Genomic DNA, 27,409 nt, shown 5'->3' on the forward strand with positions numbered 1-27,409 from the left:
TATTTTGTTACTGCAGACGAGTATAAAATGCTAATGGAGTTGCACTGTTATTCTAGGACAATAAAACAACAATAGCACAAACCCAGGAATGACAGTAAACCAAACCCTTTTCCAAGCTTGGAACCCTGTCTGTTCATTTCATTGTAAGAAATCAACAAGTGAGATGGGAACGGAAGAAATGTTTTTATGCAATCATTGGGGCAAGAAAAGTGCTTGTTGTTGTATCTCTGGCATTCTAGCACTGCCTCTGCTGCACACCAGTTAAAAAGTTGAATCTTACAAACATAGAAAAAGAAATATCAAAAGAAAAAAATATTTTGGTTACTCAGCAGACTTTATCAATTTATTAGTAGCACTCTAATCATAATTTGTAATAATGTAGGTGTATGTAAATTTATACATATACACACAGCCCATACATAATGTGCATGCATGTCTGCACATATATAAATAAAATACAACATAGGCATACATGTATATGCTCTGTGTGTGTATATATGCCATATGCAAACACACATATATAATATATTATATATCTGATCAGTTCATAGCTTCACAGTCCATAAACTTTTTAAATGAGCCTGATTGTCATATTTACTCAGTGTACACGACCTAGCTGACAGTGCAAGCATGATGAATATGCACATATACTCACCCTTCACTGTGATTTGAACATATTTCTTCCTCTTCTCTGATCATTCTGCTACACTTAGCCGCCTTTTAATAAACAAACACAAACTATGTATAGTTACAGTTTATAGCTTGTCTACTGTGATTACACATTTTATGCACTATCAAGAACATTAATGATATAGGTCAAGGTTATCCATACCGGTGGCTCTGTAGAACATTTGGTCCTTTAGAAGTTTAACATACTGCTATGTTATTGCACAATGCATTGTAACACTATTTATTCTCTGAAATGACTCTAATAGTCTCACTAGTAAATCAAAAAGAAGATGCCACTAAGCACATTTTCAGGGTTTTGTGGGGTTTTTTTTGGTATACATTCTTTCAGTGCTTACAAAACCCACCTGTTTGCTTTCAGGCTGGAGCCTGCTTTCCAGTAGTAGAAGCATCTCAGATGCCTTTTTCTTCAGCTCATAAGAAACTACAACAGAATACAGCAGGCAGAAACTCAGCACCCCCCTCCATCACCTGCAGCCTCCTCCCATTGCACAGTAAGAGCGGACTCTGACACCTTTCTTTTCCACCACTGTTGTTTCAAAAATCAATTTCAAATTCCTTTAAAACACAACATTCAGGTTCTCAAGAGAATGGGTTTCACTGGATGCTCAGTCTTTATCTAGCTTTCTGTGTGAACTTCCAAGACAGTCTAGATAAAATCTTAAGGCCTATTTTGTAGGAATCTTCCTCTGGCTTTTTGTGTGTTCCCAGTTCAGTAGCGGTTAAGAAATAACATCTAGTTTATTAAAGAAATACTGAGTATGGCTTTATAGTTACACTGTCATGTTTATTTGTAATGCTGCCTTTTCAATGACATTGAGAAGGGTAAAACTTCATCAGTGTCCAGTGAACTGTTTTCTTTTGAAAATATTCAGAATCTTTATAAGCTAGCTCTAAAAGCTTCTGAAGGAAAAACTTAAAGTGCCTCAATAAATAATATATGCCAGCAAATTATATGTTAAATGTGCTATGGGAACACTTACAAAAATAAAACGCTTAATTTATTAAATAAAATATCCCCAACACAAAGATGAAGGATTATTTTGATCTGGCTCATATCAATAAGAAATAACAAAAAGAGAAAACAGAAAGAAAGATCACTTTTTTGCAGTAACGCCCCCTCACAGAGGGAGGCAAAAGTCTTGAGGAATAGAATAGGTAAGGTAGGTTTTCATTGTAAGAATTCATATTAAAAATAATCCTAACTCTAAATTTGAAATCATCAACTTCCAGTTCGAAAAATAACAGGTATGCCCATGCAACTGTCATCAACACAGTGGCCATGCAAATGTTGTACACATACAATGCCAATCAAACCAAAAATGAGTCATTTAAGAAAGAGTGGATGGTGGTAATGACAGCACTAGTACCAATACAAACATGGTGCTGAGCTCAGGGTCTTTGCACTCTGAATAGTAAGCCATAACCTCAGAGTAATTTGTTTTCTCTAGAGATCTCTATCCCCTGCCATGGCTCAAACATAACTAGTGATCTTCGTGCTTTAGATTATTGATGTTATATCAGCCTATTGTATCTGTAACATTGTAAAGGCATTTTAACATGGCTAATGTCCTCCATTAGCCCCTTCTAATGAAATAAAAGTTACATTGTTATGAGTTCGCTATGCCTACCAGGGTGTACTACAAGATGAGTGATAGTTTCTGCACAAAGGGCATTAATCGACTATGCACAGTTTTGCTTGCATGGTTCAGGAAAAAAAAAAAAGGATTGAGGAAGGAAGGAATATACTGCTGGACAAGCACAGTATATGATACACCTGTCTCAGCACCTATAGCTTGTCCTATCTTATCAAAATCCTTAATTTCAACATGTGAACCTGAAATTAATACCGTACATTAGTAAGCCTAGCTTCAGCCTTTATTAAAAAGACTAGCTGGAGAACATTTTTATACCAGTGGCATGACAGTATCCTACCAGAAGACAAAATCAGGGCATGTGTTTAGTTTATCATGTTGTAAAGTAATTGTGTGCAGTAAAAGCAGCATCTTTTCCCCTTTCACTTGTGTCTGGCAATAAAAAGTGCTGGCAAAGCACCTCCTTGAACAATCCCTTTAGTCCTCAGAAAGACTCTTCAGGGAAAGTGCTAAATCCCCTCTTGCCTTCGATCAAATCGTTTCAGTGTTTTTTTGTGGGGTTGGATGCCATCTGATCCCCTAGTTCCTCCAGATAGTGTATCACACAACACTGTCTTCTTTCCATCTGGCTTTATCTCCGCAAGGAACACGCTTCATGTAGAGAACACCAGTCTTCTTTTTCCACCCACATGCTGAAGCAAAAAATATTGAGGTGAATCCATAGAAACTCCCAGTAGCTGTACAGCAGAAATCACAAAGTTCGAGTCAAATATATTTTTCCCTTTTTTTCATCCACATCAAAGGCATGAATACAACAAGGCATTGTTAGTTGTGGTGGGCAAACTGAAGAGTCTGCTGATATAACAGATCGGGTATTTAAGGCCTTTGTCTATGCAGAGTTACAATAATGCAGAAGCCAAATTGATAAGAAAGACAGGAGAAAAGAAAAAAAAAATAGAAACAGAAAGAGAGATAGAGTGAGAGAGAGAAAGCAGATACATCTCAGTAATGTCTAAAAAGTCAATACTGTGTCTACAGATGGAGAAGTGCACATTGCTTGCCCTTTGAAAGCTTCTCCGCAACTTTGTCATTAATACTGTCAAAGTTAAGAACACATTTTAATGGAGTTCAGCGGCCGTTGAACACATTTCATCCCCACAGCCCACAAGAAGAAATGCTAGGAGACTTTAGCCTAAAATATCCAAGTAGACTGGAGATGCCTTGGCCAAGTTCTGGAGAAGGGAATGGATTTCTTTGATGTTGAGCCTCATGTGAGGTTCCCGTTGCCAACAGCCCAGCATCAAGTCATACACTTCCTTCGGGCATGTGCGAGGTCGCTGCAGGACTCGGCCCTGAGTGATGCACTCAATCACCTAGGAGAAATCACAAGGAAAGGATCAGCACAACTGTATCAATGACGTGGGGGTCATCTATGGAAGGGTTAACTGCTAATTGCCACTGCAGCCTCACTGGTGGCAGTCACCCAGCCAGCTCTGCCAAGGGCTGCATTTCTAGGCAGACACACGAGCAGCCAAATGCGATCTGGAAAAATCACTGTAATGTAAGTTGTCAAGGAGCAAGAGGTTTACTGATGTTATGTTCACACATGCTGCCCCTTCCACTCATGAGAGAATGGTAGCCAGGAAGTAATCCTAAACCTCCTCTTTCTAACCACCTATCAATCTCACCTCACCTCGGAGGCAGGCCAAGTTTTCACCCTGCTCACACAGACTGTCAGTGCCTCTCCCTCCTTCCCTCCTTAAACTTATGAGTATCACTGTGGCTAGTCTCTGGAAAGGGTTACTTGTGACTGCCTGGAAATCAAGACATCTCCAGATTACTTCAATCTGCTCAATAATGGTTTTGGACAACCACTTTGCAACAATGACATGTATGATATGGAAATGAAATCGCCTGTTCAGGAGACAGCTAGGCTCCTCTCATTGCCTCATGGTCTTTCCCAATACCCAGAGCAGACTATCCTATACAAAGCAAAAAGCTAAATACCAACTGGTATAGTTCTGCTTGGACAACTCCATCCACACTGCGGAGAAAATGGTGAAAAGGAAGAAATTCAACCACAAAGTTCATGACAATACCATGAATACCTGCTATCGGGGGTGGGTTGGGGGTGGGTGGGGTTGCCTTTACTAAATAAATTTGTGGCTGTCCAGAGAAGATACACCAAGAGTTAATGTGCCAGCCTTCCCAAAGCAGTTTGAGAATGTATTACACACACCTCATTGTTTGAGAGCTGATACCATGGCTGTTTGCCGTAGGTAAAGATTTCCCATAACACAACCCCCAGGCTCCAGACATCGCTTTCTGTGGTGAACTTCCTGTACATGATACTCTCTGGAGGCATCCAACGAATGGGCAGCATGGTGTGACCCCCAACCTGAAAAAAAACAAATGAGTCAGAAATAATTTGTCCAGACCCTCACAAGGAAGAGTATCAAGGCATTAAACAAGGAGAATCCATAGCTCCTTTTTTTCCCACCTGATACCATTGACCCTGAGGAGCTCTTAAGAACTAGGGATTCATGGTCCAAACTTCTCTCCCTGCAACAACAGTCACTAACATGATAGGTTTCTCAAAAGAATCTCTAAATACATTATTTCTGAAGTGCAAACTCATCTTTAACATTTACTTGGCACACCCATGGAATAGAAAGGTCTATAAAATTATTAATTAATTTAGCCTACCAACCCACTTTAAATTAGCCCAGTTTTACTCTTCATTTTAACACTCAGTAAACTAAAAAAGATTCATTAAATGAAATCTGCATTGATGACTCTCCTAGAAATTCAGCGACATCAACTGAAATCCAAGAAGACACAGTGGTCTGGCTGCATGACACAGTATGACCAGGATCTGTATGCTAATTTTGAGTGAATTAAAGCAATGGCCTTTTCTGCTGATAATTTCCAAAGTTAATGCATCAAATTATTTTGTTCCACATTAACCACCCAGTCCTACACAGCTTTAAAAAATAATTCAGCCTTTTCATAATATTCTTTTGATAATAAAGAACTTGTAAGATATGGACCCCTATCCCAAATCAACTTACGTTGAATGGGGTCTTTCACTAAAGGAATGCCTTTCTGAAAGTCCCTTGGAACATTTTTTGTTTTCCCCAAAATGCTATACTTCCTCAAAAATAGGTTTCCTAGCATTACTTTAAATTAAAAAAATATATCTCTTATTTCCAGTTTCTAAACAATTTTTTGTTCCTGATACATCCCCTTCTGACTGGATAACATCAATAAAGAAATACTCTCAAGTACTTTTAAAATAGCGTAACTGCTGAGATACTGTGATATAGCTATACCCCGCAGCCACAAAGGGCAGCCCGAGGGAGCGCCCTCGAGCTGGAGTGCTGTGACCAGAGCCGACAAACAGGGCATGGTGTGGCAGCAGCACGGGGGGCACTGCTGCCAAGGAGGGGCATTCCACTGGCCGAGTGAGAGACCTGATGTACATATAACGCAGCAGCGGGCACTGCTCTGTGTCTACTGCACAGATCAGGGGCACTCATCCTACCCGACTCTCACAGCAGAGTGGTGGGCGCTCGTCTCAGACCCAAGGCTGCAGCTCTGGCTGCAGGGTCTGCACCATCTACCCCAGTGGTGGCTGATGCCTCCACCCAGACAGAGCTGCTGAAGGCAGAGGCTCCAGTGCAGGCCTCGGGCTGCAGGACGTGCCCACACCTTTCTCCTGGGGCAGGGACAGGCAGCAGACCTGCCTGCAAAACCGTGCCCAGATGGAGGACCTCCTGCAGCAGGTGGCTGAGCTGCAGGAGGTGGCGAGAAGGCTGCGTAACATCAGGGAGGCTGAGAAGGAGTTGACAGCTGGTCCCAAGTGCAGTCTGCAGTGGACTCACAGCCCACAGCCAGGCAGTGAAAAACTCCCCCATGGCCACACACAGAAGGGACGGGGCCAATAATGCAGAAGAATGGAAGACTGTAACATCAAGGACCTGCAGGAGGAAGAGACTTCCCCCAGAGCCTGAGGTGCCCTTGCAGAAGTACTTTGCTGCTCGGCCAACTGAAAACAAGAGACCTGTCACATCAGGAAGGGTGCTGAAGCTGAGCAAGGCAGCCTGACCTGCCTGTTGTGTAACAACCAGCACAACTAAGAAAAAGCAAGGGTTGATAGTAGTAGGCAACTCTCTTCTCAGAGGTATGGAGGCTTCCACCTGCTGACCTGATGCACTGTGTAGTTTGACCTTGGCTGGATGCCAGTTGCCCACCAAAGCCACTCTGTAACTTCCCTCCTCAAGTGGTCAGGGGAGAGAAAATATAATTAAAAGCTCATGGGCTGAGATAAGGCCAGGGAGACATAACTCACCAATTACTGTCATGGGCAAAACAGACTTGACTTGGGGGAATTAGTTTAATTTATTACCATTCAGATCAGAGCAGGATAATGAGAAATAAACCCAAATCTTTTAACAACTTCCCGCTACCACTCCCTTCTTCCCAGGCTCATCATCACTCTCAAATTCTCTACCTCCTCCCCCTGAGCCATGCAGGGGGATGGGGAATGGGGGTTATGGTCAGTTCATCACATTCTGTCTCTGCAACTCCTTCCTCCTCACATGCTTCTGCTGCTCCAGGAGACAGCTCTCCATTAACTAACTTCTCCAACATGAGTCCTTCCCACAGGCTGCAGTCCTTCACAGACTGCTCCTGCATGTGTGCCTTCCACGGGGTGCAGCCCTTCAGGCACAGGCTGCTCAAGTCTGGGTCCCCTGTGGGGTCACAAGTTCTGCCAGCAATCCTGCTTCAATGTGAGCTCTTCTCTCTGTGGGTTTGTAAGTCCCGCCAGCAAACCTGCATCAGCACAAGCTTCCCATGGGTCACAACCTCCTTTGGGCATCCGCTTGCACCAGCATGGGGCCCTCCATGGGCTGCAGGTGGGTATCTGCTCCACCATTAACCTCCATGGGCTGCAGGAGCACAGCCTGCCTCACCGTGGGCTTCACCACTGGCTGCTGGGGAAACTCTGCTCTGGTGCCTGGAGCACCTCCTGCCCCTTCTTCAATGACATTGGTGTCTGCACAGTTGTTGCTGTCACACAGTCTCACTCTCTTCTGCTGCAATTGGTTTCACAGGTGCTCCTCCTACCCTCTGACCCCCTTCTTAAATACATTATTCCAGAGGTGCTACCACCATCACTGATGGACTTGGCCTTGGCCAAGTGGCAGGTCCCTCTTGGAGCTGGCTGGCACTGGCTCTATTGAACATAGGAGAAGCTTCTAGCAGGTTCTCACAGAAGCCACTCTAGCTACCAAAACCTTGCCATGCAAACCAACTACATGCACTCTCTAGAGAGGTGTACTGCTTACCAGGGGCTTGTATCAGGGATCTCACCAAGAGACTACCAAGCCTCATACAGCTCACTGACTATTATCCACTGTTGTTGTTTCGTGTGGGCACCAATGATACAGCCAGGAGCAGTCTAAGGCGCACCAAAAATGATTACAGAGCTCTGGGAGTGGGAGTAAGAGACTCCGGAGCACAGGTTGTTTTTCCTCAGTGCTCCCAGTCAAATGGAAGGTGCTTGAAAGGAGCAGCCAAACGTGGCAAATCAACAGCTGATTGCGGGACTGGTGCCACAGCCAGGGGTTTGGCTACTTAGACCATGGGACTCTCTCTGACAACCCTGGTCTGCTGGGGGTGATGGGGTCCACCCGACAGAGAAGGGGAAAAGCACCTTTGGTCACATGCCAAGCTGGTGAAGAGGGCTTTAAACTAGAGGTGCTGTGGGAGGGAAACCTCAGTCCATCCCACTCCAGCCAGTTTGGTACCAGTGCCAGCATCAGATGCCCAGAGCCCGGAGAGGGATCACAGGGCAGCAGCAGAGCACCTGAAGAGCAGCACAAGGGGATTCCAGGCACTCCAGGCAGTTGAGACAGGTTCATTGGGGGCCCAACTTAAATGCCTCTGTGCAAACACATGTAGCTTGGGGAATAAACAGGAGTTAGAGATGTGCACACACCTGCAGGGGAATGGTCTTACTGGCATCACAGAGACATGGTGGGATGACTCTTATCACTGGAGTCTTGGGATGGAAGGACACAAGCTCTTTGGGAAGGACAGGCAGGGGAAAAGAGGAGGGGGTATCACTCTCTATGTCAGCAACCAGCTGGAGTGCATGGAGCTCCATCTGGGGATGATGAGGAGCTGACCAAGAATTTATGGGTGGATTAAAGGGAGGGCAGGGACATGTGACATTATAGTGAGGGTCTGCTACAGGCCACCTAACCAGAAAGAGTGAGTGGATGAAGCCCTCTATAGACACATAGGACCCTCCTCAACTTCACAAGCCCTGGTCCTCATGGGGGACTTCAACCAACCTGACATCTATTGGAGGGACAACACACCAGGGCCTAGGCAATCCAGAAGGTTCTTGGAATGTGTTGATGGTAACTTACTTCTCCAACTTCTAGAGGAGCCAACAAGGAGAATTGTCGTGCTGGACCTTGTTGTCACCAACAAAGAGAGGCTGGTGTGGAAAGTGAAGCCTAAGGGCAGCCTTGGCTGGACTGACCATGAAATGGTGGCATTCAGATCCTTAGGGCAGCAAGGAGGGCATGCAGCAAGATCACTAACCTGAACTTCAGGAGTTTGGCCTCTTCAGGGATCTGTTTGGTAGAGTACCATGGGGTAGAGCCTGGGAGGGAAGAGGCATGCAAGAAAGCTGGTTGATATTCAAGGATCACCTCTTCCAAGCACAACAGCGATGCACCTCAGCAAAGATGAAGGTGGGCACAAACACCAGGAGGCCTGCATGGATAAACAAGGAGCTCCTGGACAAAATAAAACACAAGAAGGAAGCCTTACATGAGGTGGAAGTAAGGACAGGTAGCCTGGGAGGAATATAGAGAAACTGTCCAAGCAGACAGGATCAGGTTAGGAAAGCTAAAGCCTTGACAGAATTAAATCTGGCCAGGGACATCAAGGAGAATGAAAAAAGCTTTTATAGGTATGCCAGTGCTACAAGGAAGACTAGGGAAAATGTTGGCCCTCTCCAGAAGGAAACAGCAGACCTGGTTACCAGGGACAAGGAGAAGGCTGAGGTACTCAATGACTTTTTCACCTCTGTCTTCACCAGCAGGTGCTCCAGCCACACCATCCAAGCCACAGAAAGAAAAGGCAGGGACTGGGAAAAGGAAGGACTGCCTGCTGTAGGAGAAGATCAGGTTTGAGACTAAGGAACCTGAAGGTGCACTAGTCCATGGGACCTGAGGAGATGCGGGTCCTGAGGGAACTGGTGGATGAAGTGGCTAAGCCACTGTCCATCATGTTTGAGAAGTCATGGCAGTCCAGTGAAGTTCCCACAGACTAGAAAAGAGGAAATGTAACCCCCTTTTTTAAAAAGGGAAATAAGGAAGGCCCAGGGAACTACAGACTGGTCAGTCTCATCTCGGTGCCTGGCAAGATCATGGAGCAGATCCTCCTGGGAACTATGCAAAGGCACATGGAAAATAAAGACATGATTGGTGACAGCCAATGGGACTTCACTAAGGGCAAGTCATGCCTGACAAATTTGGTGGCCTTCTCTGATGGGGTTACAGCATTGACAGATCAGGGAAGAGCGACCGATGTCATCTACCTGGAATTCTGCAAAGCTTTTGACATTGTCCTGCACAACATCCTTGTCTTTAAACTGGAGGAGAGACATGGATTTGATGGGTGGACCAGTTGGTGGATAAGGAATTAGCTGGATGGTTGCACTCAAAGAGTTGTGGTCAACACCTCAATGTCTTAGAGGAGACTGGTGAAGAGTGGTGTTCCACAGGGATCTCTACTGGGACCAGTGCTGTTTAACATCTTTGTCAGTGACATGGGGAGTGGGATCGGGTGCACCCTCAGCAAATTTGCCCATGACACCAAGCTGTATGGTGTGGTTGACACACTGGAGGGAAGGGATGCCATGCAGAGGGACCTTGAGAAGCTTGAGAGGTGAGCCTGAGCTAACGTCATGAAGTTCAACAAAGCCAAGTGCAAGGTCCTGCACCTTGGTCAGGGCAATCCGCAGTACCAATACAGGCTGGGTAGAGAATGGATTGGGAGCAGCCCTGAGGAGAAGGACCTGGGAGTGCTGGTGGGTGAAAAGCTCAACATGGCCCAACAATGTGCACTTGCAGCCCAGAAAGCCAACTGTATCCTGGGCTGCTTCAAAAGAAGCGTGGCCAGCAGGTCAAGGGAGGTGATTCTCCCCCTCTGCTCTGCTCTGGTGAGACTCCACCTGGAGTGCTGTGTTCAGCTCTGGGGCCCCCAACATATGAAGGACATGGGCCTCTTGGAGTGAGTCCAGAGAAGGGCCACAAAGATGATCAGAGGGCTGGAGCAACCCTCAAACAAAGACAGCCTGAGACAGCTGGGTTTGTTCAGCCTAGAGAAAAGAAAACCCAGTGGAGACCTTATTGGAGCCCGCCAGTACCTAAAGGGAGGCTGCAAGAAAGCTGGAGCGGGACTTTTTACAAGGGTATGCAGTGATAGGACAAAGGGTAATAGTTTTAAACTGAAAGGGGGTAGATTTAGATCAGATATCAGGAAGAAATTCCTTACTGTGAGGGTGGTGAGACACAGGAAGAGGTTGTCTGGAGAAGCTGTGGATGCCCTATCCCTGGAAGCATTCAAGGCCAGGCTGGATGGGGCTTTGAGCAACCTGGGCTAGTGGAAGGTGTCCCTGCCCATGGCAGGGGGGTTGGAACTAGATGATCTTTAAGGTCCCTTCCAACCCAAACTATTCTGTGATTCTATGATATTCTGATTACTTTTACATTAAGACAGCTTTGAATATTTCCAAGGAAGTTAAAAAAAAAAAAAAAAAAAGAAAGCTTTTTTAAGGATATCTAACTTTTTATTAACTCTCATTTTCCTGTCTGAAAGTGTATTTAGTTATGAAACCACATTTGCACTGTCAATTCAAAATATCATTTCTCCTTGTGGGACTTTACATTCAAATAACACTGCCCTTGTTCTCTTGCTGAAACAGCAAATGGAAGGAAAATCCAACAGAAGCTCAGTCACGGTTCAAATTATTTCTGAATCGTGCAGAATATCAATTTCCAGCTATTTATCAGTAATTCAGCATTAGCGCAGCATATCAAAAACACAGCTACATCTGTGAGAGGTCAGCCGTGTTCCATGCATCACCACAAGTCAATGCTTGCTACTGGCTCCATCAAAACGGTGTCATGCTAAAACTTTCATAGACTTGGTCTATTACTAGGCTTTTCTTCTTCTCCCCTTACATGAAATGTCATGCAAGTAATGGAGGAGTATTTTTTGTCAGGATGCCAAATGAAAGGCAGGGCTCCCAGCTTCAGTCCCTGGCTACACTGTGGGTTTGCTTCTGACTCAATGCAGGTTTCTGTGCACAGGTTTCAGAGACATTGAAAACGGGACCCAGTTCCTGTGGCTTTCCAGCCAACTTAAAAACATACATGAGAGCACTCCATTGACAAAGAATGGATACACATTTTTAAGTGCTTTGATCAATTTGTCCCACTCATCTCTGTGTTGCAGTTTACTCTTCTGGCAGGCAGACTGGCTGTAAGTCTCTGTGCATCAGTATTTTCAGTCATCTTTGACCGAGAAGTCACTCAATGATGTGGGGAGTTTGAAGTAACACATGAACATGCTGCGATGCAGCCAGAGCTTCCATTTTGCAACTTATCATAACCTAAACTGACATGGCAACCAAACAGCTCCAAACCATGACTTTTACCCCCATCTTGAGAGGTATTTCATTAGAAAGTCAGAAATGTTAGTCCTTTAGAAACATGCAGTAACATACAGCCAGACAAAGGGCAAGTGCCATTAAAAGATTGTTAGTGATGAGAAGCTTTTGGTCTCATCAAATATTAAAATGGCTCTTAGATCTGCTCATCATATAGCCTCTGCTACTGGTTCTTTTCAGCAATTTCTTTGACTCATTCCTTAAAAATTTATGAAAGCTATAAACAATAAAATATGTGTCTTTTTTTTCTTGTTGTTATTTGTCACATCTTACACCAAGATATTTTGAAAAAGCAATTAAAATACCCCACCACACGCACTCCAAATCATCTTTTCTTATGGTTCCTTGCTGCAGAACTGCACTGGTTTTGTTGCAGGAATGAGTTTCCAATGTCATTCAGTAAAATGAATGACACACGTCTAGAGTGATGATGAGAAATTGCCACCAAATGATGGCTCTGTGACGAACTGATCTGTAACATCACAAATGTAGCTGCCTCTCTTTGCAGCAAATAGCATGACTGACTCATCAGTATTGACACCAAGAGTTCGATTTACAGATAAGCACTAGCCACAGGGGTCTTTGTTGTTCTTCCCACATCATCTTGCCTGAAGCTGTGTCCATTTCTGTCCCTGAAGGCAGAAGATTTTACTGGGTAGAGTACTTGCCCAGGACTGAGAAGTCCTGAGATCTCACTATTTCTATCATTGCCAATATCAATCATATTAGGCAAAGTTACTTCCAACACCCCATCACCTTTTTGACGGTAATATGTAATGCCTTAAAAAAGTATCAATAAAAGCATTATAAGGGCTGCTTTTCTTGCCAGACAGCATTGCAATGAAGACAGAATACCTATGCAACACTGAGCGTCACCTGTGCCAGGCTGAGCATCTACTCATGGTCGAAAAGCACCTTCAGTTTCAACTCAGATTTCAGTTCAGCCACATCACACGCACAGGTCAGGGCCTGGCCAAAGGCACTTTTTCTAAATGCACATTTCCTTCTCTGTTAATGATCAGTGGCTACAGTGCTCAGAAAAGCATTAAGGGCTGTGTTTGGTTTATGCTTAAAATGAAGCATATTTCAGAGCTTTCTCGAACTGAAGCCTATGGCTTGACACCACTGTTTGCAGGATGCCTGAAACAGATTGCCAGTCAGTTGTGAGCTTTATTTTCATTCTTTATTGGAGGAGTGTGGAGTCCAAGCACCCACAGTTATGCCATAATAGCAGTGAAGAGAGGTGGAGTGCTTTTTCCTGTTGTTGACAAACCCCCAGCAAGGCTATGGGGCATTTTCCAAGAAGGAACAATGAAAGAAAACATGACTACACTGATCAAACTTTAAAGGTATTCAGTGATTCAAAGGGATGCCCTCTGCATATGCTTTAATAAGAAACACAAGCATTACACAGCTTTCAGATATCATCAACATTCTGCAGCATAAAGTCCCTGCCATGCGTGCTGTGACTGCCGTGCTGCTTTCTACACATCATTTTTAAAACGGTTGTGTGTTAAGCAGACTACAGTTTGCAGGTAAATAACACATTTATATTTTAGTCTAGTTAAGGTTATGACAGGTCTAAAAGCAATAGTTTTAATATAATATGCTATCACTTTAAAATCCATACTGCAGCAAAATTGCTGCAAAAATGACCATTTAATGGATACAAATTAGCGTCTATTTTCTTGACACTTACCTGAAAGCAGCTGCATTTTTATTTAGAACTGCACTTCTACAGATCCTTTCTGCAACTTAAGTACACGCTTCGAAATGTCAGTTTACGAAAGCAAGCACTCCCTAACCCAGCTGTTGCCTTGTATTACATTCACTAGTTGCTTTTACTAGCAATATTGGGCTAGAACCTAAACCAGAAAGCCTGGTGAAAGTTTCTGCAATGCGAAAACTGTCCACCGGGTGGAGACTTCTACGCCAGAGCAGTGAACCAAGTTCTCCAAAGCAGCACTTCCAACAGGAAACCGCAATTTTTTCCAGGTATGAAATGTTGCACTTTCGATAATAGAATGTTATTCCACTTGTCACCACTTCCAGCTCTCATCTAAATTAATTTAGCACTTTGAAAGGTGCCAGGCAATGCAACCTGGAACATTGTTCTCATCTATTTGCAAATGTCAAGCTTCAATGATTGCTGTAGAAGCACCATGTCTTAGCCCTGAAGCAGGGCATCCAATTCTAGAGCTTGCTGAAGTTTGTACACTTTCTGGCTTCCTATGTTCTGTATCCTGCTTCACAGGCACTAGGAGATGGTGAGGCTTGTCTAATGCAGAAACTTTGTTTTTTAAGAAGGAAACCAGGCCTGTAGCGTGCAGTTCTGTGGAAGTAGATTTCTGTTGTCTGAGGGTCTGTAAACCCAGTTTTCCTGCACATTAATATTACTGCTATATAAAAGAGCCCTCAAATGCCTGTCATCAAGCTAAAGGCAGGGAATCACTACAGTTTGCCTATGCCAATTTAAAAAGCATCTGTTGATACTCTGCCCTGGACACTATTTTAACTTCTATTGCCCAGCTGCCATGGGAAGCTCTTTTCAAGAAAGCCTTGTCGCCCAATCTTCATGGGCAAATGGGTATGCTCTCCTACAAAGAACAAGCAAATGAAGCCTTGTGCTCCAGCTCGGAACAGGAGGCTGTGGGTGGAGCCAGAGGAAGCCAACCTACAGAGATATGTAAAGAAACAGGCTATATGTGGGGCTGCACAGATAAGATGCAAGCCTCAGGCTGGGAAAAGCACAAGAAATGATGTTGCTAAGATGACCATTCAACCAATTCACACCAGGCTTATACTTTACTCATTTGTACCATGAAGAGGGAGGGCTGAATAGATTGGCCGTACTTTTGCAATGCATGCCAGCTGCAACCCGGTCTTACCACAGCAGCACTGGGGGCTGTGGTGCTGAGGATATGATGGATGGCTCAGGGCTCCAGAGCCACACTGTATGGTGCTGTGGGGGCTGACCGAAGGGCAGGACAGGGACAGTCTTAACAAGACGCAATCTCTCCTCCTGCTAAATGCTGGTGGCCATATTTGGAGAGGCTCCAGCACTCCTGGAGAGGACTTCAAATCCAACCCCCAGCTTTTGCAGGCTTTGTATTACATAAGCCTTTTTTCATTTTTTTTAATTTTTATTTTTTAAATTTTTGGCTTTAAATAGTCAATTACTCTGAAGTAAAAAGCTTCATGAAGTAAAAAGCACAGCAACCAATTGCATAGCCTTGGAAAACACACTTCCTCATTTTTGTTCAGCGTTCCCAGGTTCCCACGATTCTCACTGAGTGACATTGCAAAATTTGTATATTCACTAGAGACTAGCGATGCTTTTTCTGCCAACAGGATAAAAGTAATCTTTTACTTGCGAGCCCAATAAACCTGAATGACTAATGCACGGATTTCAGCCCTGATCCTGCCCAATGCCCTGTCTGGCTTGACTGTTGCATCTCTCCAGAGCCCTGCTGATCTCAGACCATTTGCAGTTCAGGGTGGTATTCTTTGAAAGAAGTAACACAGTTCAGCATATGCTTCAATTAACTGTCACATGACAAATATATACTCAGTCTCTTTAACGCAAGTGGATCTTAGTTTGCCAAACTGGAACCAAGCTGTACCTTTTGATTCATTCGTTCACTCCCTTCTAAGAAAGCATCCCATGTACTTGTGGGATTAAAGCGTGTCAGGGTAGTTTTCATTATTTATGTTTTGGTTTTCTGACTTGTTTCCCCACCTCAGGATGATATAACTGCAAAGAAATGTTCTCCACAAAAATTTTCATGTCTTATTGCTAAAATTGAAAACCTCTCCCCTCTTGGTAAACATCTGCTCTTTTCCCCTCATAAAACATTGGAAAATGTTTCTCCCAGTGCAAGAAAAAAATCAGTAATTGTTATTTGCATTTCTTTAATGCCCTGGCCTTGCACATGAAGTCAATGTCTCCTCTTAAAGTATCATCAGCCCTGCCATGTCCACTTGCAGAAAAGCAATATATTATTTGCACAGTCATAACAAGCCATACCACTCCAGCATGAGGTTAGTGAATTATGAAATAAAGTAGGTTATTAGCCAATAGCTAAAGATGTGTCCTTTCATTTTCAGTTTTAACCCTGCTTTACTTCATTTGTATTCAAAAAGAGCTTATATCTAAAGTTCTTAATTAATTCTATCAGTGGTCTTGTCAGAAAACTGAAACAATGTCTAGAACAACATTTATTACACTGTAAATTATCTCTTCAGTGGTGCAACACCAGTTCAATATTGTGTGTCAACTTTGCGTCACTGGAGATACAATTCTTCTCATGAGTCTCCATGAAACCATGAACGGTATGAAAAGATTAAGACCGACCAATTACTCAGAGTTTCACATAACAAAAGAACCACATGACAACAGATGAAATTTCTAAATGGCAGATTCACAACAAACAAAAAGAGGCACCCCATCACACAATGTACAGTTGCTTGTGGAACTCACTGCCACAAGATGCTGCCAACCCCCAAGGCTTACTTGGGAACAAAAAGTGATTAAACACACTCATGGAGGATAAAATCTGACAAGGGTTATCAAGCACAGAGATGCCATTTTTGGCCCAGGAAGCGCCTGAGCTGAACAGAGCTGGAGGCTGTGAGTACTTGAGGGAAATATTAATATATGCTCAATCTGTTTTCTTAGTGTTCCGCAGGCAGTGGTTACTTGCAGTACTTGCAGTGACAGGATTCTGTAGTAGAGGGGCCTTTGGAGAAGCTATTCCTATGTTCCTATGAAGATGGGCCACACATTGCAATACACAGTCCCTACCAAACTTCTCAGTAATGCTTATGGAGGGCTAGAAACAATCCTGCCAAAAGGGTGGAATGAAGAGGAGATTCCACGTGGAAGAATTAGAATAGGTGAATGACCTAATGTATCTTACAATTTGGCATCTCCCAAAGACCTTTTCAAATGCTAAGTTGAAAGGATGTAGAAACCATATCTATTGTTGTGTTTTACACAACACAATATCATATTGGGTCAGCCAAATATAGAGGATAATTAATAAACTGTAGTAGTTACTGCATTACAGAGCACTTACTCTTCCAATAAAGGAAGATGAAGTGCCCTGGAGGTAAGATCAGATGAGTGCTATGAAGAAGGTCACATGATTCACATCACTGATTAAAAGAAATGTCCCCTATCAGAGGGACAGAAGGGAAGTTAACTGAGTAGAAATCTGCAGCACTGAAAAGTATATGGATTACAGCTCTTCAGTGCCCCAGGATGAAGTGTGTATGAATAAGAAAAAGAAGCCTATTCCTTTTAGATATAATTTAATTTACTTTACAATGAGAAAAAATCCTGGTGTTAAACAATAAATGATAATTTAAGTCCAAAGAACGGGGGTTATACTGTGGTAAATTGAAAGGAAAACCAGCTTGAACAGTGCATCTCAATGAATTCAGTAGACATCTAGATTCGTTCCTGAAGATGGGAATTCAGGACCTTGGTGAAGAAGCAGGGAGATGGGATTGCTATAAATCAGAGAAGACTTGGCACATTGAACCAGATGTCCTCTCCTTTCTAAAACAACTTGTATTCTTCTAATTTGCTATATCAAGTTATGCCATAGCATACAGTTACTGATAATCCAGCAGCACAACTTGCAATTTAGAATATTGAGCTCATGAGAAGTCCTGTGTTTTGCTTTGCAAAAAGTCATCACTATATCACTTGTACTCTACCACTGTTTCCACACCTGACAGTCTGCCGGATGTACCAGTGGATGAAGAGAGGCATCAGGTACTAGCAGACAAGCAGCTGGTCCAACTTAAGTTAAAAACCTCACAGGTTCTGGGGTGATCATGTAATGTGTTGCCAAGTCAACAGCAAAACAATGTTGCAATGAAAAATTAATGAACTACAGCTACTACATTTCTGATTTTCAAAGTAAACAGGTTACAAAATGTCAAGTTCCACTTTTATATTAATCTCAAGTAATCTGGGTTACCAAGGCCAAGGTTTTAAAAAAAACTTTCAACATGCATTGGAAAACTGGCCTCTACAGGTCTGTACCATAGTTGAAACCCTAACTTCTGTTTCCTTTTTTAAATAGGAGGTTTGAGGGGTAATGTGATGAAATGCTTAGCTGAACTGCAGGTGGTAGTTACTCGAGGGCAGACTCTGAAAGCCAAGCATCATACTGCCTAAGCCAGTTTGTGTTCACTAGAAAATCTTTACTCCTGATGTCAAGTCTGAAAGCTATTTCTCAACCACTAGAGATCACAACCTTTTCCCATATTTATTTTACTGAAAACCACATTTTTTTTCAAATTTACTGTAGGTTAACATAGCATGTCTGGCTCTATCGGTCACGTCAAATTACATCACAGGAGAAGAGGGGAGCAACAGAGCTTGGTTTGTAGCTTTACTTCTCCCTTGTGGGTCACAAAAGTGTTTCTATAATGTACACCGCATGGAAGCACGGTGTACAATTTTCAGTTGAAATGTCTCAGATGTTCCCGATCTTTGAATTCTGTTAGATAGCCTCTCCCCAATTTCCCTGGGTGGTTAATTTATCACATGGCTTACAAATACGAAGATTAACAAACTGCTACACATATGTGAGGCAACAAAATAAGTAGTTTTTAGTTTCACGAATCCTAAGAGTATGGGCAAATCTACTGAGTTCCCACATCTTTCCCACGAGTGAAAGAGGGTGTTTTGAACCACCAGTCCAAAAGGGAAATAGGTAAATCAACCATTTTACATCAGCTATTTTGGCTTGTTCACAGACTATCTGTATGATGCTGGCCAAGTCATGCCACATCAAATCTGTCAACTATTGACTGCCTGAAAAGAGTTCAGAGATGTACTCTCTCCAGACAGAAGCATCAAGAAGGCAGAACAAGGTTTCATTAATTCAAAGCAAGACCAGTAATCTTGCTGTTTCAGAGCATTAGCAATTGCTCTTTACTGTAAAGACTTACCTCTACTTGCCTAAAGAGCAAGGGAGATGCATGATCACAACCACAACCCTGATCTGTCTTCAGTGCCCACAGTGGGAATGTTCTACACTAACAGTGTCAACAGGCTAATCTGAATCTATGCAGATCAACAGCCATGTTGGCAGGGACCTGAAAGAGGCTAAATTATACTGGTCCTCAGCCAGATGCTAATAAACAGGCAATGGCAAACTGCTTGCACTCGTTTTACTTCTCTTCTGTGGTCTTGATGTGTCTCAGTTTCTCCGGGCCATAATTTGTTTACATAAACTGGAAAACACAAGAGAAAAGTTTCACTAAATAGAACAGAAAAAAATTCTTTGTTATTTTCTTTCCATTAATTCTAGTTTTTGTCTCCTCACTCTTACCATGACATCTTTCTATGAGTTGAAACAGGCATTTGCTCTGAAATGAGGCATCTGTCAAACAACACGCAATATGATCATTAAAAATACTAGTAACTGCTATTACCAAAGAAAAAGGGGAAAAAAATTACTCATTCCTATGGACTTTGCAAAATTCTAAATTGTTCTTATCAAATTCATATGTTGAATTATTCCAAGAGCAATGCTTAAACTATTGTTCTTGGACGCAAAAGCCAGAGTGTAGCCCAAGCAGTGATGAAATAATTTTATAGCTCTTGGCTGAATTTTTAGGCTGGAAGAATTTACACCAGCAGAGGGCTTGGAGGCACAAATTTGGGGTTTAGTTTTGCATTTGGTTTTGGGTTTTTTCCTTAGTTCTTTTCAGCCTGTCTCTATCCTTAGCGCTGTCATTTTCCATTTCGGAAACATTATATTGCATTGCGCATACAATGGCTCTTGGAATTCACATGACTGCATTTGTTTAACATGAACACTGAACTGTAAATTCCACCTGTGATGCTTAGGCATCTTTCTGCCTGCCTGTAAAATGAGGCAGCAAATCTCCTGACATGGAAGCATTTGCAGAGGGTTCCCATCTAGTGTGAAATGTCCCCTAAAATTTCCCTGGGTGGATCCCTTCCCTGATGGCAGGTCATCAGAGTGGAGGTCTGGCTTTCTGACATAAAGCCTGTTGAACCTGCTTGTTACTAGCTGATCCTGGGGAGCAGAGGAAGATCACAGAGATCTTTGAAAGGATTGAGGACTCTGCACCAGCATTGCTGCATTTCAGTTAAGGGCTCTCTGAAGTTTTAGCACATATGGATCTCCACACGACAGCACGGATTGTGCAATGTACTCCTCACATCCTTCACCAAATACTAGTGGTGTGTGGACAAAGAACAGGTGGGTGGGAAAGAAACTCACTACACCTGCTCTCCCTGCTTCTCCCTCACACCCTCTGCAGTGCCCCAAGGGTGCATTCTGGAAAATCTTCTACCTACTCCCAGGATGAAGCTACTCTGTACTGTAACCATGAGGCACGGAGGTGGTTCCTCCCTCATACATGCTCACCTTCCTCTCTGGATGAATAAGCAGCCTGTTAAGTACTGAGTCCTCTACTTGCTGCACTGTTGTAATACTACAGTTAATTCAAATTCAACACATAGACATAATTTTAGTTTCACTGCTCAAATATAAGTAGGATCTGCAGTAAAAATGAGAGCTCAAAGGTTAGACACCCTATTTTCTCAAAAACAGGCTGCAATTTTACACCCAAGTAGTTAGGACAGTAATTTCAGTTTTTGAGATCTCTATTGTTAAAAGTGCAGGTCAGCTGTACAATTGTCAATATAAATGCAGCATTCCCAGACTCCAGAGTTCTAGGAGATTCAAGGAGGTCCTGGAGACATTCAAAATAAGCCAAGCAGGAAATGAATGTCTCATATTTTTAAGACAACAGATTTCAATTTGTTTGGTGTTTTCCGAGATTGTCTACAGCTCCAGTGTTTAGAACAGTACAGGAATACTTTGGGCTAGGACTTCCAGATCAGTCTCTGAAAATATGGTACTAAAGCAAGTCATATTTCAACTAGGCTGGCACTGTTTTCTTGACCTATGCTTGCATAATGCCTAGGTCAATTAATTCCTGATCTGCATGAGGCTCCTACACAACCTTGCAATATATGTCATACATAATAACACTTTTTCTAGCCACTTGTAAAAACTTGCAAGTATGCTTGCCATAGCAGCTGCACTTTAACTTGAGGGTTAATGGGTTACGATACCCCTAATCTTGTTTGTGAGCCTTTCTACTTCAGAATATTTTTCATCTGCTTCAGATGAAAACTTCTGAAATATTGTTCCATAAAGGCTGCATTTCCTTTTAAAGTCATGCTTCTTTATAATACTCTTTGGACATGCTTAGGATGATCCACACAGACTATTATCAAATGCACTCAATGATGTTCTTATTAAAATGTTATGTGCTTCAGGCCTTAGTATATAGCTTTCTTTGTTTTCTTGCCAGGCAAATCTATTATTCTTTCTATGTATTAGGCTGTCACCTTCACCTAACCCTGCATCCTGGCCTCTGTGGTTATTTCCGTTGAAAACATCCCTGGATCTTGTACCCATCAGAATAGTTTCATTTTATGGTTCACTGTGGCCGACAGGAAGGGGCTGGTTCTGAGGTTCCCATTAGCCTTGACCCTATACTTAGGCTGCAGCCCCATTTTATTTTCCTTTCCTCTCTGCCAGATAGGAATTCCCCTTCAAGACACTTCAGTCTTGCTAATAGGCTTTTGTTAACAAAAAGCAGATGCACCACCAAGTTCCCTCCTGAAAGGATCCTTCTCCTACCATAATAATTTTGAGTTTAGAAGCCCATGTATTGTGCAAGACCCATTCTGTATGAATGCTCCAGCCTCCCAGGATATCTGAAATAAGTGTTATACAAGTCTCCTGTTCATTTTATCAGTTGGCTTATTCCTAGTTAACACTGGCAAAGGAGTGTGCCTTGCTAGCATGGCAATTCCACGTGAATACTAATGTTTTAAATTAATGTCTTCCAAGTTGCTGAACTTTGTATTTGTTCCGAGTTTATTTTGCTTTTCAATTCTTTTCAACAGTTTACATAGTTAACCCTGTATGAGTGATTGGGTGTTCTGATGCTGAGAACCACAAACTAGGTCGTGAAGGAACAGGATTAATGCAAGATCATGAAGACTCCACCACAAAAGGTTTCCCACTTAATTTTGACACATTACTTACATCTAGTTAAATAGGATAATATTTCTAGCATGACAGTAAATGTGCTGCAGTCAATTTGGTAAGGCTATTTAAGTCTTACTGAGATCTCACTGTTATGGTCAGTATGACACCTTTGCTGGAAAGCAATAGCTGGCTCTAGTTTTCTGTGAGAATTGTTGACCTAGAGAAATAGTCAAGTGGGAAGCAGCCATTTGAAACCCAAAATTAATGCTACATGTGATTTCTTTGCCTATGACTATGAAGTCATAATGAGTATCAGAGTGATCCAATACAGACTGTGCTTCTATCAGACAGGAATTAAGTCTAACAATTCCTGAGCAAAATTCAACCTGACTTCTTACTCTTTAAGGTCAGACATGACCATTCATGTCCTCCTGTGACCGGCCTGACACTATAGGCAGAAGGACGTTAACTGCCTCCAAGACCGTCTTGGCTCTAGAGAAAGCAGGGGAGGACTTTCTGTTAAATGAACCTAATATGGGTTACTGTCCCTGGTGGGCCCTTACTCAAATAAGGGCCTCTTTATGCTCAGCGGGAGCACATTAATGGATAAGTATCTACTAAACAAAGCAACAACTCAACAGCCTAGCTCTGGGGAATGAGGAAAGGAATCAACATGAATAACAACAGAAAAGAGGGTGTTGGGATGGTAGGAGCACAGAGGGTGAACAAGAGCTGGGAAAAAAGCAAAATGGTCACAACCATAGACCAGGGCATGCAGGAATGGATGACCAGTCAGCCTTCCATCTATTGCAAAACGTCTCCAACAAGCAAGCACGCAAGCAGTCATCAGTGAGCACTATGTCCAACATAACTGTCTTTCTTACTGCACAGTCCCCTTATGGATAGGCTGAAGTCTGGAAAGACTCTTTCAGCCTCAATCTTGCATGCGCCTTTCAGTTATTTCAGTAAATACTCAGTAACATTAACAGCCTCCTGCATAATATGACCTGTGGTCAAAACACTGCCAAGTTACAAGAAGCCTCAACCCTTTTCTGCTTCAGCGAAAGGAATGCAATATTCAGAATGAACACTGTTGAAAAGACCACTATATAAGAATAATAAATACCATTTCACCTCTCTAGCACATAGGGCACAGAAACTGCAGTGTCCTTGTTCATTTGGTTTTCCTCCATGACAGAGGGGTAGGGAATATAAGACAGTAAGGCAGAATGGGTATGTTCTCTAAGAGAACACAGAGACAGCTTTCCACTGCCCTGCAGGACCCCATGGGCCTTTACTGGCAGGAGACAAGGCAACTTCCACTGGCTCCTGGGGGATTTCACAGGCTGTGAGCAGCTGTCAGAAAGCCCTGATGAAATTGTGCTTTTCAGCTGTCACCACCAGAAATAGGGCTTTCCTCTGAGTCAGGAAGCACAGCCTCTTGGGGCAAGCCTCCGGGCTTTCCCTAGGTGAAACTCAGGCAGATGTTTGGGGAAAGCACCACCATGCAGACTGACCCCAAAGTTCTAGGGGTCTTGGAACTATGTCTGCCACCACAGGGATTTGTTCCCTCCCAAACGGTTAATGCATTTGCATTCTGTCTTACAGAAGTACAGCTTTTGGTTATTCTGCATTTGCACCAGGAATTTCTTCTGCAATGTCTAACACTGGGCCAATGGTCCTTTATCATTACTATCTATGACCATGTTGTCTGAGAAGCCTAAGTTGAAATACACTACTGGCAATTTCGGCACCAGTAAATATCTTTATTATTTCTGTCCAAGGCTTAGATTCTGTGATCATGCTTTAGCACTAAGGGTGAAATTAACCTCTGTGGGGCCATTCCAAGGCCACGCTGTGCAAGTCACTCATGATGCTTTCAGCTGGAGGGCAAGGGAAGAACTATTATACACTTTCTGCTGATTATTAGCACTGGGATTGATGCCAATTGCTACAATGTATCTGCCACAAATTAATCTCCAGAATAATTAATTTTAATATGACATAATCATGGAAAAATCTTCTTGTTATTATTATTGTCGAGTTTGTTAATATTTAAATATATGAAAAATTAATACTTGATGTTAATACTATCACTGTTAATATTAATTATGAGAATAGTAGGTATTATGTATGCAAAGACACAGAAAAATGCACTAACTTAATGAAAGATAGAGTTGCATCTGTAAACATGAGCTGTGATGCAGGTTCTAGGATCCAACCTTTTCCTACTTTTCCAAAGAAATGGATAATATTTTTATATTGTGCAATGGTATCCAGAAGCAGTCCATGTGGAATGAAGCCCTTTTTGTTCTGTATGGCCAATACAAAGAAGAAGAGAGAAGAATTATCTCTGTAAAGGAAGAGATGCCTGTATTTAGTCTAAGGACTGACGGCTAGAGGAATCCCTCTGACTTTTGACTGTCACGTTAATAGGTTGTGATTCAGAAGTATCAGCAGCGGGGGAGTGTGAGGATGGGATAAACAGACTAAGACTCAACAAGGCAGCATAAAAGTTCACTGTTTACTCCTTCTGGACTGAAAATGTCTCCCCTTAAACTTCTCCTTCTGAAGAAATCCAAACTGATTTATATGAACACCTCCCTCAGCTACTTACAGTAGCCTTATTAGCCTATTCAACAAAATCATAGTGGTCAAAAAAAGAAGTTCTGCTCTTTTTAAGAATTATTGATGTTTTGAAATGCCTTTGATTCTATATCAGGCAAAAGTACTGAACATTTTCATAAAATACTTGGAACAGTTTTGAGCAAGAAACTTTGAAAAGAAAAAAAATGGTGTTTTCCAGCAAAACAAAACAGCCAGATGTTCCAAAAAGATTCCAGTTTGAATGGAAACTTAAAAAAAAATGTACTCAGATAATTAAAATGTGACTGACACTCAACCTAGGTCATACATTCTACAGCATGCTTGTTGATATTATGCATCCTTTAAATTGGTTCTGAAGTGAAACAAAGACCTACCAATGTCTGTTAAAAAAATTTTTGAGAGGTGTCTGCGGCTGGAGGGCTGGGAGGTATAAGGAAACATCATGCTTTTGGAGGGTAGCTTCCTGCAGACAGCGGCACCCCCCTGCGTATCCAGGGGATTCCCAGTATGTTTCAGGCCCTGCATATTTTTGGCACAGTGAGAGCTTGGCAGGGGCATGAGGAGCAGCTCAATACAATACCATCAGTCTATAAATTATTTCCTTTATCAGTTCCAAGAGGAATTTCTAGAGGAATTCTTCCCCTGCTCAAAACTGATCCATATAGAACTCAGATACTCAACATCTGCTCTGAGGGAAGGCATGTTTTACACAGATTAATATGAAAAAAAACCACTGAACAAACAAACAAACAAAGAAAGCTTCACACAATATCAAGAAAACATGTTCTAAAACAACTGGATCCCAGATAAAGCACTAAAACATACTATAGGGTACAAACATACATTGGGAAAGGAATGGATTATCTTACAGCCTAAACAAAAACAAGCAACAACAAAATGACTAATTAATAGGCAAATCCTGAAATTTCTCTAGGCAGATTCTTTCTATGGAAAATGAAATGATGGGATAAAGTGATCAGCAGTTGTTAAAAAGAACACCAGAATCTGAAATAGCACGAGTCAGTGTTCTATTAAGATACTCAGAATTTTTTGTTTTAGAGATTAAATATTTTAGCACATCTATATCATAACAGAATTAATCTCTTTAACAATCTGAGTGACACATTGCATTGTTTACTCAGAAACGCTGCAAAACATTTATAGCTCCTGTACAACTGCACAAAAACATGCACCTCTTGCTGAAATAGTGTTAACCCTGGACAAAACATTGCAACCCTTTAACAGAACAGAGAAATCTAAAAAAAGGCCAAGAAATGAAGAAAAAGATTATGTCCAACAGAAACTGGATGCTCTACAGGAGGGAGCAGCATGTCACTCAGCATCACAACCAGAATCTAGCAGAGCCCTTTTGCCTGTTCCTATGAAAATGCACCCTGGTTTTCAAGTTGCATCTTTTCTAAAAGTCACGTCCTGCCATATGCTACAAGCTAAGTGGCAGCAGAGAAAATACTGTATCTTCATCCGAGTTAAGTTCTCCTTCTCCTTCCCCTCTCTGCAGTTCTCCAGCTGAATGTCACTGTCACATCTGACTGGCTATCAAATGCACAAATTTCAGAATGCGTACTTTTTGTCCCTGTTCCTGCACAACAGGAAATTAGGGACTTCCCTGTTTCTGGGACATTTAGCTTCAGGGTGTGAATGATGCCGGAGAGCTCATCTGTAAGAGAGCAGGTATGTGCCTGGTGTGGTACCCTCCTTGCTGCCCCAGCCAGAGGCAGCTGCCCTTCATCTCCTGCCTGTGACTCCATCTTCCCCTAGTCTGCTGTGCAGCCAGGGCACCCCTACTGCTGCCTGCCTTTGCAAGCACTGCCTGCAATGGCAGCCTTGGCTCTGCATACTAATTGGCACATTTAATGACTTTCTCTTGCTCTCCCTCCTGTCTCCTCCAGAGCTGCTGTCTGGGAGCAGAGAAGCCCGGCTGCCATGGAAACCAAGCCTCCAAATGCCTTGAACCTGCTGTACCAACCTTTGGAGAAGATTCCGGTGGTGAAACTCAAAAAATGGGGATGCTTGAGGGGGTGTAAAGGCAGAGTGGGAAGGGATTATATTGACTGTGGCAGAAGCGGGTCTGGGCTGTTCTGCCAAGGCACTGCACAGGCTGAGCATACGCTGGCCATAAGAAACCAGGCACTCAGGGGAAAAACAGATTAACCCTCTATTACCTACATATTTCTTCAAAATGTTTCTAATGCCTCTCAACTCCCCCCCTCCTGTCCACTTACTGTCTGGATCAAATATCCCCAATGCACGCACAGGCTGTGTCATCAAAGGGGTTTTGACAATCCCAAATATGACCTACAAATCTGAAGGACAGTTTGTAGCCAGAAAAAATGCTGATTAAGGTGAGCAAAAGGTTCAGCAGGGCCTCAGGCCCTCCACAGCACAAGCTGGCAGAGGACAAACCCCTGCCTAGGCAATAAGACTGTGATCCTGTGCCCAGCCTTTCAGTCGTGCCTCCCTTTCCCAGGCTAGCCGTGGGACTGCAGTTGCATGGAAATGCAGCCTTTGTGGCACTGTTTGTGTGTGCTGATGCCTTTTCTGGGCAGGCAGCTAATTCAACTCCAGCTCTGTGTCCAAAAACATTCTGGACCTTGATTCAGGCCATGTGGCAATGGGAACTGCTGTTTTGTTCTCAGTTCTGCCTCCTGAGGATTTCTGGGCATATAATGTGGGTAAGATGA

General features: G+C 42.8%; 1 protein-coding gene across 1 annotated transcript in view; it reads right to left on the bottom strand.

Annotated features, from left to right (window-relative positions):
* Window positions 1–324: 324 nt before the first annotated feature.
* The window catches only part of NTRK2 (neurotrophic receptor tyrosine kinase 2), a 208,486-nt gene continuing 181,401 nt past the window's right edge, over window positions 325–27,409 (bottom strand). Inside the window, exons 16-17 of the mRNA XM_037374196.1 lie at window positions 4,522–4,680; window positions 325–3,655 (exon numbers count right to left, since the gene is read on the bottom strand). Of these exons, the coding sequence (XP_037230093.1) occupies window positions 3,470–3,655; window positions 4,522–4,680 (345 nt within the window). The 3' untranslated portion in view covers window positions 325–3,469. The remainder of the gene's footprint in view (window positions 3,656–4,521; window positions 4,681–27,409) is intronic.

The sequence above is a fragment of the Falco rusticolus genome, chromosome Z (genome assembly GCF_015220075.1).
Source record: "Falco rusticolus isolate bFalRus1 chromosome Z, bFalRus1.pri, whole genome shotgun sequence".
Classification (NCBI taxonomy): domain Eukaryota; kingdom Metazoa; phylum Chordata; class Aves; order Falconiformes; family Falconidae; genus Falco; species Falco rusticolus.